Source organism: Cyprinus carpio, chromosome A19, assembly GCF_018340385.1.
Source record: "Cyprinus carpio isolate SPL01 chromosome A19, ASM1834038v1, whole genome shotgun sequence".
Lineage (NCBI taxonomy): Eukaryota > Metazoa > Chordata > Actinopteri > Cypriniformes > Cyprinidae > Cyprinus > Cyprinus carpio.
The window spans coordinates 16054877-16068489 of NC_056590.1; the positions used below are offsets into that span (position 1 = coordinate 16054877).

Here is a 13613-nt window from a genome sequence, read left to right on the forward strand (position 1 = left end):
CAGCCTAAAATCAGTCTTCACCGCGAGCGACGCGGCGCGATTAAAACACACGCGACACGCGCGAACTCAAAGCAGCTTAACGTTAGTGATTACAATGGCAGTGTGTGCAATTATAGCGTACTGATGCATCTAGATTTTTTTTTTTTTGAATTCATATATTTATAAAAAAAAAAAAAACCATAATTTTTTTTTCTTTTATTTTTTAAAAACAAAAACAAAAATATAAAACAAAAAAAAAAAAAAATTACAGACACTGTCAGCACTGCTTGTAAATATTGCAAGTAGGCTATCCACATGAAATATCATATTACAAAGTTCAAATATGTATAGATATATATGTATGTGTGTGTGTGTGTGTGTGTGTTTGTGTGTGTTTATATACACATACATAGCCTATAGGCCTATTACTTTATTAAATATTGTGAAAAGCCCAACAATAATTTGGCATCTAAAATATTTAAAGATATTTTATTTATTTATATGATGATACATTTATTACCATTTATTTGAGGTCACCTATGTAAGTCAGTAATCAAAGGTCTCCCTACTAATCCTAGTTTTTTCTCACATCTTCTGAATTTCTTTAAATAATTAAGTATATATATATATATATATATATATATATATATATATATATTATATATATATATTTATACACACACACACACACACACACACACACACACACACACATCATTATCATTATTATGAATAATCTCCATTTTTAAATACTTTCTTACATTTTAAAAAAAGAATATAAAATGTGTTCAAAAATGCTACATATGTAACAAAGCTGTTTTCTTGATGGCGCACAGATGCAGAATGTGTTAGACAATCAAACGAATCTGCTGACAATTATTGAGGGAAACATTGAGAAAAAAGCTCCATATTTTTCCATTACCAATTATGCAGTTCACTGCTTTAATGGTTTGCCAAAAAAGAGCCCCAAATCAACTTTTTAATGCTAAACACAGTACACAAACTCTTAAAGAAACTATATGAAACTGAAAGCAATGTTGATTGTACTATGAAAAGTGTGCAGCAATTTAAAGGAGGTAAAACAAATGCATGATCCAATTTGAAATCAATTCATTTTTGCAAATAATAATAATAAAAATAAAAAAAAACTAATTCAAAAAACCTAATCAACAGGTAGCAAAAGTCACTTTTTCTCAGGAAAATAAGGGAACTCTAATGGTTAAACTGCCATCGTGCTTTCGAGGAAAGAACAGGCATTCTCTGTTGATTATGATAAATCATAATCTGACATGATGAAGAAGAAAGCAGCAATAAGTTCCTCCCACTGTGATTATCCTTCAGCTCACGTGCAGCATGTGTAAGGTGGGGGGGGACCCGGCACGGTCAGAACACTGTCACACTACATGCAGAGAGGGTTAATCCATACAGCGGATTGTCAGAGCTGCTAGTCTTGAATGATATGTCTTTGCATGCTTCTACATCACTCAAAGCCTTAAGCTCGGGGTCAGAAAAGCGTGTGCAATGTGGTTTGCAGGGGATTTCATCATTGAGGTTATTTCTTCAAAGAACAGCCGGACAGATTTCTCACTGCCCGACATGACACCTCCAACAGCTCCAGACTGACCACGAACATCTGAGCGGAATCAACTAGAAGCATTTTCTGAACATCAATGTTAATAAATGAAAGCTGGAGTACACTGGTGACTTTTGGAATGTTTAAGAAGTCTCTTATGCTCACCAAGTCTGCATTTACTTGATAAATATACTATAAAAATATAAATATTATTTCAATTGATGGCAAAGCTTCATTTTCCGCTACATTATTCCAGTCTTCAGATCCTTCAGAAATCATTCTAAAATGCTGATTTGCTGCTCAAGAAACATTTCTACTTATCATCGATTTATCATCATTTCTATTTATCATCAAACAGTTGTGCTGTTTAATATTTTTCTGGAAACCATGATGATTTTTAGGATTAATAGAAAGTTCATTGAACAGCATTTATTTGATATTGATTTTTTTTTTTTTTTACATTATACAGTAAATGTCTTTACTGTTACTTTTGATTAAAGTAATGCATCTTTGCTTAATAAAAGTATTAAGTTCATTTTTTATTGTATTTACCCCAAACTTTTGAATGATATGTATCAAGGTTTCCATTAAAATATTAAGCAGCACATTGATAATAATAAGAAGTGTTTATTAAGCATATCAGAATGATTTCTGAAGGATCATGTGACACTGAAGACCAGAGTAATGATGCTGAAAATACAGCTTTACCTCACAGGAATAAATTACATTTTAAAACATAATAAAATAGAAAGCAGTTATTTTAAATTCTAATAATATTCCATAATATTTTAGATTTTTACTGCATTTCTGATCAAATAAATGCAGCCTTGGTGAACATAAGAGACTTATTTCAAAAACATATATATTCCAAAATTTTGACTGAGAGTGTACTGTATGTGTGTAAGGTATTTGATTAAAAAAACAAAAAACATACACACCAATAGCTGAACTAATATGATACTTATACCTTCCGCATTCCAGAGTAAATGAACTCACCCACTCTTACTGCTGACATACAACACATAACTCTTGCCATACTTCATACATTACGCCTGAAGGTATTATGAGAGCCCACCTGCTGCTTGTCAAAACATGTCAGCGACGGTATATGATAACATTACAAACATAACTTATATACCACCACGATGTGCACGATCTATACATACAGTATGAATCTTACAATGAAGTATAAAAGCAAAACAAAACAAATTTGACATATTAATAACTATAGCTGTCCTTTTAAGGCAAGGTATGCAGTTCTTTTTCTTTGAGGGCAGTACTCGTTCTTGGGATACTTCTGGATATTGATCTTAATACTTCATTTTGACAGCTTCATGTACTGACCCCACTGCCCCTGCCTGCCATCTGTTGACTGAGATCTTGGTAAACGTCAGGGGGAAGGTCCATTTAGTTGTGTGTTTGTTAAGAGGAATCGACTGGAGGCTTTATGGTAACGACAAATGAAGACATCCAATAATAAATCCATTCACTGTAACCTTCTAAACAGTACACCTTTGATTGACGGTTAAATCAGTAAACACAATACGAATATTAAACTGAAATTTCCTTTCGTAACATTTAAACTCATTTTATTTCACATTTTATCATGTACAGCAGAGTTCTTTATTAACAAGGAGTGTCTTGATTTTTTGTTTTTTCTTCAGTTTTCAGTCCAAACTGACAGAATATTGTTTCTGTGGGCGTGTGGCGGCTGGGCTTACCACATGATCAGAGCACAAACGGTATTAAAGCTTTCCTTGATTTTGGATAGTCTTCAAATTTTGTGAGATACCACCTGTAAAATGAAATGACACAGATACTGATGTCATCATACAACAAAAATATTTATGGGCGAATCAGTCTAGAACATGCCAAGTCATATTTCCCCCTTAAAAAAAAAAAAAAAAAAAAAAAAAAAGACAAAAAGAAATAATTAAAAAGTTAAATTTGAATTAATTTAATAAAAATGATAAGTGGTTAAATATGTATATAGTTGATGAAATCAGTGTTATTTTAATATCACTGAGATAATATTATAGTATGTATTAATATTTTGCATTAGTTATATTTTGTTTTTAGTTTAATTTCAGAAATTTTGTTGTTTTTTGTCATTTTTATTAGTTTTTTTTTTTTAAATATACGTCTATTTAATTTTTATTCAAAAGTTAAAAAACAACATCAACAACAAAATCATTAAAAAATCCAGAATTATTACAGCAGTGTGAATTTGTGGGGAAAATGTAAATTTCACAATGTCAATTGTCCTAAAACAGGCTTTATATTCTTTTCCACTTGTTTATATTAGAATTATTATTTCATATGATTCTTGAATGAATTATAACTCAGACATGAGATCTGAAAGCATACAAAAGTGCAATCTCATAGGGCAAGAATGCATTGTTTCATATGGTAATGTCTTACTTGTGGTGGGCCATTCCTCTGCTGGACAGCACAATTAAAGTGAAGAGAGCAAAAGCTGCACTATGGATCGAATGACCAGCTAGAGCAAATCCAGCCCATTCCACAATCTCCCCAAAGAAGTTTGCTCCTGATACATACTCAAACACACCCCCTATGAACAGAAAACAATTATGAAGAGACATTTGAACAAAGCAATAAGAAATCATTTCAAGTTTGTTTCAAAGCAGAGCAATTGCATCCCATGAGTCTTATCAAGTGTGAAACCATCTGATTAGCACGTTGTCTGGTTTAAATGTGTCAGAAAAAAACATGACCGATTCATCATGTCAGTCATCACTTATGCATCAAATAAAACAGAGCAAGCCTTTGGATCTTAAACAACTTTGACATACCATTCGTTTCAGCATCTCTGGAGCAGGATGGTTGCTGAGGCAATGAGTCACGAACAGAATTTATTTTCTTTCAGAGGCAAAGCCAGATTCAAAGGAGAACAGTTTTTTTTTGTTTTTTTTGCATTTCATTAACACTCATACCAGCACTGAAGTGGACGTCTTAGCACTGACCACCCATTTGAGCTGACAGCGCTGAGCTGCATGTGCTACGGTTCACATGATTCGTATTCTGTTCTGAATACTCTTGAACACGCATGTATATTGGTACCAAATTTTACAAATACATATTGTGATAAATTCAAAAGCTTGTTTCTAAAATTTAAAACTGCATGATGCTTTTACTCAAAATGTTGTGATTGTTTAATGTAAAACATGTTAAACATGCTGCACACCAACATTTTAGTCCATTTCAACATAAGATTTAAGGCCACACTTCCCACTCGAACACATTTCCAATTCATAAATGGTGCTGTCAGCCTGATAATCGCTGTCTTACCTCTAGGTATCTTATAATCTGTCTCTCCAGGCTTACGGAGGTTCCTGAGAATATGGTCGGAGTGCATATTAATGAGCCATCCCAGGAACCACATACAAGACCCTGAAAAAACATACATCAGAATAAGAAAGAAAGATCTTATGCTCACCAAGGCAAAATACAGTAACATTGTAAAATATTACTACAATTTTAATGAACATCTTTTCTATTTTAATATATTTTAAAATGTAATTTATTCCTGTAATTGTGAGTGTAACAAGAATCCTGACAAGTAAATATTTATGTCTCTTCTTTGACCAGTAGAGTGAATGCATTGTGTTCGGCGATGGATGAATTCCAGTATCAGCTCTTAAACAATTTTAGAAACTTCTATCTGATATGAAAGGGAACAAGCAAAAATGATGGAAATGACATTATACACTTAATATGTACTCACTAGCACCTACCTGTGATGAAACAGGGATGTGTAACCCAACCAGGGGGGTAATCTGCATAGTGACTCAGGTATCTTGCCTGCAGGTACCCATTATAGATGCAGAAGACAAAGGCCAGGACAAACGAGATGAATGGTGTGGATTTCCCTCCTTGAATTAAAAATGGGTAGATGAGGGACCTGTGAGAAATACATGCTTCAGTTTATGTTAAAAATACACAATGCTGTTAAAAGTTTGGGGTCAGTAAGATTTTAATGTGTTTTAAAAAGTCTCTTCTGCTCATCAAGGCTGCATTTATTTGACCAAAAATGCAGTAATATTGTGAAATATTATTACCATTTAAAATAATATTTTTTTGTTTTAATATACTTTGAAATGTAATTTATTTCTGTGATGTAAAGCTGTATTTTCAGCATCATTACTCCAGTCTTCAGTGTCACATGATCCTTCAGAAATCATTCTAATATGCTCATTTATTATCAACATTGGAAACAGTTGACCTGCTTAAATTTTTTTTTGGAACTGTGATACTTTTCTCAGGATGAATAAAGTCAAAAGAACAGCATTTATTTAAAATAGAAATCCTTTCTAACAATAAACATAAAAATAATTACTGACCCCAAACTTTTAAATGGTAGTGCATGTTGTTACAAAAGATTTCTATTTTGAATAAATACAGTTCTTTTTAACTTTTTATTCATCAAAGAATCCTGGAAAAAGTATCACAAGTTCCCCAAAAAATATTAAGCAGCAAAAGTGTTTCCAACACTGTTAATAAATCAGCATATTATAATGATTTCTGAAGGATCACGTGACACTGAACACTGGAGTAATGATGCTGATGAAAATTCAGCTTTGCAACACAGGAATAAATTATATTTTAAAGCATATTATAATAGAAACCCATTATTTTAAATTGCAATAATATTTCACAATATTACTGTTTTTTTCTTCTGTATTTCTGATCCAATAAATGCAGCCATAATGAGCAGAAGAGACTTTTTTAAAAAACATCACAAAACTTACTGATCCCAAACTTTTGAATGGCAGTAAATATATAGTGTATAAAATAACCACTTGCAATGAAAATTAGGTTATTTACTCACGCATGTCCATACGTACATAAATATTATTGTTATATAATAAGGAAAAATCCCACCTTTGCACATAATGGCATAAGAACATGAGCAGAAGTAATTGGTTGGGCAGGTGCATTATCTTTGCACATGGAGTCCACAGCAACAAACTCAAAGGCACCAGAAACGCCGGCAGCTCCTGAACGAACCAGGCGACTTTGACATTCACAGGGAACCCATACCTGCTGGATGCATATCTGCCATAGGGGACGTGCTCAAAGAGTAAAGTCACAAACGTTATGAATGCCATAACCATCATCAAGTACGACAAGCAATCCAAAACATACAGCTCTCGCTCCTCCGAGGAAAATAAAGTCTTCAGAAGAGCGTCCATAATTGCTAATCGAAATACTACTTCAGCAGAAGAAAGGTTTGAGTATTATTTTGTAACTCGTCCACAAAACAAACTAACGCCATGGTGAAAACCAAAAGAACCGCCCATCATATCATGGGTTTCGCCAATCAGTAAAGGCGGTGGGCGGGGCTTGTGCCAAAACACGCCTTAATATATGCAAGCTATTAAATTCTAACCAATAGATAAAATATAGTACTCCATGAGAGACTCATGTGAGTAACTAAAAAGAGAATATTTTATTGTTTATTTATCTTTTACTATTGCTTGCCAAATTTAATATTTGACAAAAATGTAGTGAAATACAGAATCAAATATACAAGAACAACATCCACGGTGAAACCTCATAATTTATATAATTTTTTATTTTTATTTTTTATTTTCGTTATTTTGTATAGTTGTACCCACAGACATATAAATACCTATAAGCCTCATTAGCCGCTCGACCACACATCAAAGTCGCCGCCATATTGGAGCGGGCAACTCTCCGTATACTCTCACATCGGGACAGAGGAAAACATCTTTAATTTCACTAATGTTACTTATTTACCAAGATTAAGTTTATCATCACTTGATTATAAGGATTCCATAGCTTATATTAAAACTGTGAACTGATTATGTATATATTTCCTTTTTAGCCAGTTGCAAACAGGACAAGGAAAGCTGAAGAAAGCCTGTTCTCGGAATAGACTTCCAGGAGCATTTTCTTACCTTTGTAAGAGTAATATTTATAACAATATAATTACCTTATTAAATGTTTATGTCAAATATTTAAATATAACCTATTTCTTCAGTCAATCACAATACTATAGACTGCATTTAAAATGATTCACACAGTGCTGATCATGTACTGTGTGTGTATTTACACAAAAACAACATAATGTAAATATAGCCTAGAAATGAAAAACACAGGAACTCATAGTGAGTTCAGCTGCTATATCATGACAAAATCAATGTTTATTATTGCCCTTGATGCTGTAATAATGATTATTCATTTTGATTAATACAAAGTGTTTTGAGGGGGAGCATCTCATATTCTGGTCTGATAAACATAACTATACTTTGACATTGTGTTGTACAGCGTAAACTGCACACACTCACACCACACATTCCTATGTAGTAACATATATGGAAAAATATATGTGTGTGTGTGTGTGTGTGTGTGTGTGTGTTTGTGTACATGTATATATCATACCTAAGGAGCTCATTAATTAAATACAATTTGGAATTCACGTCCACAATTTTGTTTAATAATTATTACACAAATACTATTATAAAAACTGTACATTTTCACAATTATATATTTTACTTTATAATTTACTATTAATTTATTCTTCATTATGATCTATTCTGTATGATTCCACCATTGATATTACATATTTTCCTTGCTGTTCTTCATCTTTTGTTATTCATTTATTTATTATGGTATTATACATATAATTTGTGCTATTATAAATCTATTATATCACTTATGTTATTGTACTCGCTTTTTATATTATTCACTTTACTACAAGTTGCACTACATATACTTTTTAATATTACATATCACTTTTACTATATTTTTACTGTGCACTGTATCAGTGAATAATATTTGACCAGCTGTAACTGTAAGTTTCACTGGATCCATAAAGGCTCATCAGTTACACGTGTTAGTGTTTGTTGTGAGTTTATCTTTATAGAGTGCTATCAGAATAAAAAACAGACTACCAGTGTGTCACCAATTTTCTCAATGATGGTAAATAATTAGTTTAAAGATGTATTATTTCAATATTTTTCCAGTATTTCAAAGGGAATGAGCTGTGTTCTGACCAAAGACTGTATAAAAACTTGACCTGAAGCACTAAAAAAAGCTCAAATGTTGGGGTTGAACACAGAGAAAGCAATGAAACAGCTTAATTTAGTTCAATGTACATTCAACTTACATTACATGTATATGTCACAGTTATACTTCATTAACATTAGAACTGTAAAGCAAAAAAAATCAACGAACGAGACAAGTGTGAGCTTTCACAATTTTTTTCGAAAATTAATAATTTTCCAAACCTAACTAAATAACTGGAGACAAAGTTATTTTTAACTGCATGTAGATCACAAACATCTGAAATCGGTTGATAAATGTAAAAGTTATCGTGTTTTTATCCAGAATAAACCGCAGCTCCTCGTTTACTTCCATTCATTTTCAAGGCAGTCTTGCCCTCACAAACATGGCGGAACATGCGGACGTATCGCAGCCAATGAGGCGTCTACGTATTCATGTCTATGGTTGTACCATTGTATGTTGTGTTTTATTCTTCTGGCAATGCATTTATTACGATTGAAGGTCAAAGGTGTAACGGCAGAAAGAGAAAAGCAAGTCAGGCAATAATGCGGACGTCAAGGAAGGGGTCTTTCAGTCGAACGTGCGCTTGTTTGGATTGCGTCACGAACACGTGTGTTCAGCAGAAGCTCAGTCAGAACGCATCGCAGGTTTATATCCAGAGTTTTATGCGTCTCCAACATGGGCAGGAAAAACAGACCCAGACAAAGAGCTCAGCAGAACAGAGACGGAAGAGCAGAGGGGAAGAGAAGCAGAGATGACGCTGTGAGTGCTCTAGTAACGTTATATCACTTTCCTGCACACTGCAGATTCATTTCTCAATATGATTTATGTTGCACAGTCAATACATCTATCATATAGTTATATCATTGTGATTGTCTGCGTATAATAACAAAGGTTTCAGTGTGATCTCGTGGTATATGGCATGCAGGTAGGTGGTAATAGTAACGTGGGCTCTTTTGGCAGGGCTGGGGAGCTGGATACTCCGAGATCATCAAGGAAAACAAACTCTTTGAGCATTACTACACAGAGCTGAAGATCGTTCCCGAGGGAGAGTTTGAGGAGTTCATGCAGGCCATGAGAGAACCGCTGCCAGCTACAATGCGCATCACTGGATACAAGAGGTGACCTGGTGTTTTCTTCAGGTCCAGTTCTCATTGAATCACAAACTGTGATTTGACTGCCATGCTGCTGTCATGCTATAAATGAAGCCATGTTTCTTGACGGCTTTCATGGATAGTTTAGAGCAGGGGTCCTCCACTCTGGACCTTGAGATCCACTTTCCTGCAGAGTTCAGCTCCAGCGCTAATCAAACACACTTAAACGAGCTCATCGAGGTCTTCATGATTACCCAAAAGCTGCAGGTAGCTGTGTTCAGTCCTGGTTGGAGCTGACCTCGAGGTCCAGAGTTGAGGACCCCTGGTTTAGAGGACTTTCAAATGTGACGACACACTCATGCAACACTTCACAATACTCTAGTGAGACTTCTTTTTTTTAACTCAGTCTTAGCTTTGTTTAAATGATTACTTGTAAGACATATGACAAAAGTGCTGTTCATTTATATGCTTAGAAACAGAGATGCCATTTAAGTTGTTTTTACTGACCTCCATTTAAATGTTCTAGTTTTGTTATCGAAATATTAGATGGAAAAAAGTAAAACAAAAACTAAAAATGTTGTTTTGGCAAGAAACTGAAATAAAATTAGTACTAAAATTACTAAAACTCAAATAAAGATAAATTAAAGCTCTCTCTCTCTCTCTCCTCTCTCTCTCTCTCCTCTCTCTCTCTCTCTATATATATATATATAAATGTATATATGTATATAAATATATACATATATATAAATGACAAAAGCACATAAAAATTACTAAAATTGAACCTGAAAATATAAAATGAACTATACACAACCATCCACGATACATATTGTTTTATTTTTGTGTTGCAGTATGTCGTGACGTGATATATTGTTACAACCCCACACTTTTGCATTTATGATTTGTCCCTTTCTCAAACCCTGTGATCAGTCACGCCAAAGAAATCCTTCATACTCTTAAAGAGAAATACTTCAAAGAAGTTCAAGATCTGGAGGTGGATGGGCAGAAGATTGAGGCTCCTCAGCCCTTAAGTTGGTAAGATGGATAAAAAAAGCTAACTGCTTATGTGTTTTACTTGTAAATGAATTCTAATTGTCCTTGGAAATCTGTAAAGCATTGTACTTGAGGCGTGCTCTTTCTCCGTCTCATCATGCTGTTACAGGTATCCTGATGAACTGGCGTGGCACACGAACCTGAGCAGAAAGATTCTGCGCAAATCTCCGCTCCTGGAGAAATTCCACCAGTTCTTGGTCAGCGAAACTGAATCGGTAAATAAAAATCAGTGGAACTTCGTAGTTTTTTTTTTTTTTTTTTTTTTTTAAATAAATGCAAATATTGTTTTTGATCAACCTTTGTTTTAATCCTGTTTCCTCAATCAGGGGAATATTAGCAGGCAGGAAGCAGTCAGTATGATTCCTCCTCTTCTAATGAAAATTGAGCCTCAACATAAGGTGCATCTTCAATAACACCGTCATGAGTTTCCAGTAATACCAGCTGAATGCTTATTTTCTGCACTGGGAAAATCTTTATAATTGTGAGGTCTCATCTCCATCTTTCTGGCTTGTCTGACTAGATTCTGGACATGTGTGCAGCTCCAGGATCAAAGACTGCTCAACTAATCGAGATGCTTCACTCTGACATGGACATACCTTTCCCTGGTAGACTGATACTCATTAGTATGGGCTTTACATAATGAATAGACTGCAGATTTAAGATGATCATATCTCATAGTTGTTCTCCATCTCTTCCTTGTCTTCAGAGGGTTTTGTAATTGCCAATGATGTGGATAACAAGCGCTGTTACCTGCTGGTCCACCAGGCCAAGAGATTGAACAGTCCGTGTATTATGGTGGTCAACCATGACGCCTCTAGCATTCCACGTCTGTACTTTGATCAGGACGGGAAGAAGGACATCCTGTTTTATGACCGGATCCTGTGTGATGTACCCTGCAGGTGAGGGTCTCTGCTTGGACCCAGAGACGTTACTTGATTTGTTTTTTATTGACCTCCATAAGCAAGTTCTAGTTTTTTTTCGATCAAAGCGTTAGATTAGAAATGTTTTCGTCAGAATTATTGCACTTTTTACAAGCGTAAATTAAGAGATTGTCAACTTGCATGGTTTGCTGGCAGATTTAGTCACAGCAAATAACAGACTGAAAGAAAACTGATTGGCTGTATAACACTTTTATTTGAGCAGAATATAGAAGATTGCTATACTTTGCCAGTGTTTTCAGCTCATCAGCGCTTTATCTGTAATGTAGGGAGAGAGTGCAGGTGTGTTTACCTATGTGGGAAGATTAAGTAAACCACAGGGCAGAAGATGTGTCCATTTATGAGAAAAACTCTGTTTGGGGGGACTTTAAGCCCTTGACATCTGGCAGCCGGATCCATGAAAGGTTGTGGAGGCTTGTTACCAATGCACGATCATGCAAATGGCAAACTAAAGTGAAACAACTTCAAGATAAATAATCAGCAGGCAATGATTAGAATTCAAATTATCATGCAGCTGTAAGTTCTAGTACTAATATGACTAAAACTGAAATTAAACAATTAAAGCTAAATAAAAATGTTAAGAAAAACTAATGAAAATGACAAAAGCATATATTAAATTTACCCAAACTTAAATGAAAATGAAAACTGATAATATAAAAATAAAACTTTATTCAAAATATTAAAATACTATAATGGTATATAAATAATACTGTACAAATCCAAACAACCATACGACTTTTTTTTTGCAAAAAAAAACAAGTATATATGTATGTATGTATGTATGTGTGTGTGTGTGTGTGTGTGTGTGTGTGTATTTTGGTTGGAAGAGCAAATGACAGACACCAGAGTGTGGCGTCAGGCCTCGGAGAGGCTTTTATTAACAGAAAAGTAACCAAAAAAAGGGAATAAAAGTGTCCAAAGGGGAAGAGCTTCCAAACTAAACACAGAATCTGGTGTCCTCGTCGTGCTGTGGGGTATGTGAAGGGCAGGTAGTGTTCAGGAAAGAAGGGTGCAGGTAAGGAGCGGAGTCCAGCGCTTGAAGGGACTAGATGGCACAGCATCCTGGCCCGACGGCCGTGTAACGGGTGCGGTTCTTGTCTGGACCGCGGGTCCAGCAGCTCATGTCTCTGGCGGCGCAGGAGTCCCTATACGCCCCCTTCCTGGACCCACAAGGACACCAGCGTGCATGCACAGGGAAAAGACCGGTCTCCCGGGGAGAGGCGCGCTCGGCATTTAAATCGCTGCAGTGATGAGGCTCCATTTGCATCAGGTGTGCCTCATCACACGCCGCCAGCCCTGGCTCTTCCAGCGCCCCTCCTCTCACACACACCCACTCCTGGCAGGAGCCTGGCGAAGGGCGGCGATTAAAGGACGGGGTGACGATGATAATTAGGGGGGAGGCAGCCGACTCTTCACAATACATATATATATATATATGGCAACCGGATCCATGAAAGGTTGTGTTTATTATATTAATTTATTTTTAAATAATATTTTATTTGTATTTTTTTTTTTTTTTTTTTTTGGCAAAGTTGGAGGTGATGGTCTGAGCCATAGATGTTATAAAGAAAAATAAGTCCGGCTCAAACTCTTAAGAAAAAAAACAGAGAACTGAATTTAGTATACATAAAATGGGTTTGTTTGGCTTCCGATTTGTTTTCGCATCTGTAGTGCCTTTCTACCTGCCAAATCTCTCAGGAAAAAAACATAAAATTCTGTGTTGATCTTTCCACAAACTTCCCAGAAGCTTCAAGCTTATAGTCTGGTTTTTATGTGATTATTGGTTGCCTAAAATGTCATCTGCTGCCGGTCTCTTCTAAGTGGTTATAGGCCAAAATAAGCTGCAAAGAGATCAGTCTAGGTACTTTTAATGTGGATTATTAAAAACCATTCAGACTGTGGATTTATTTTCTGGTGTTTGACATGGTA

The 13613-nt window shown here is 35.1% G+C and overlaps 2 protein-coding genes across 3 annotated transcripts in view; one reads left to right on the top strand and one right to left on the bottom strand.

The window, feature by feature from the left end:
* Nucleotides 1–3124: 3124 nt before the first annotated feature.
* LOC109112475 (3-oxo-5-alpha-steroid 4-dehydrogenase 1-like) lies at nt 3125–6872 on the bottom strand. 2 transcript variants are annotated; one of them, XM_042776770.1, is made up of 6 exons: nt 6719–6872; nt 6455–6628; nt 5308–5474; nt 4862–4963; nt 3974–4124; nt 3125–3347 (listed from the first exon to the last, which is right to left on the bottom strand). In XM_042776770.1, exons 1-6 carry the CDS (start codon nt 6763–6765, stop codon nt 3281–3283), a joined length of 708 nt encoding a protein of 235 aa, XP_042632704.1. In that variant the 5' UTR covers nt 6766–6872; the 3' UTR covers nt 3125–3280. The 2 variants fall into 2 exon arrangements, with proteins under 2 accessions (XP_042632704.1, XP_042632703.1); XM_042776769.1 differs by having other exon boundaries at nt 6455–6867.
* Nucleotides 6873–9003: 2131 nt separating this feature from the next.
* Nucleotides 9004–13613, top strand: part of LOC109112223 (RNA cytosine-C(5)-methyltransferase NSUN2-like) — a 19404-nt gene continuing 14794 nt past the window's right edge. The window contains exons 1-7 of the mRNA XM_042776771.1: nt 9004–9364; nt 9566–9723; nt 10624–10728; nt 10856–10961; nt 11073–11144; nt 11267–11351; nt 11453–11645. Coding sequence (XP_042632705.1) covers nt 9281–9364; nt 9566–9723; nt 10624–10728; nt 10856–10961; nt 11073–11144; nt 11267–11351; nt 11453–11645 — 803 coding nt within the window. The 5' untranslated portion in view covers nt 9004–9280. The remainder of the gene's footprint in view (nt 9365–9565; nt 9724–10623; nt 10729–10855; nt 10962–11072; nt 11145–11266; nt 11352–11452; nt 11646–13613) is intronic.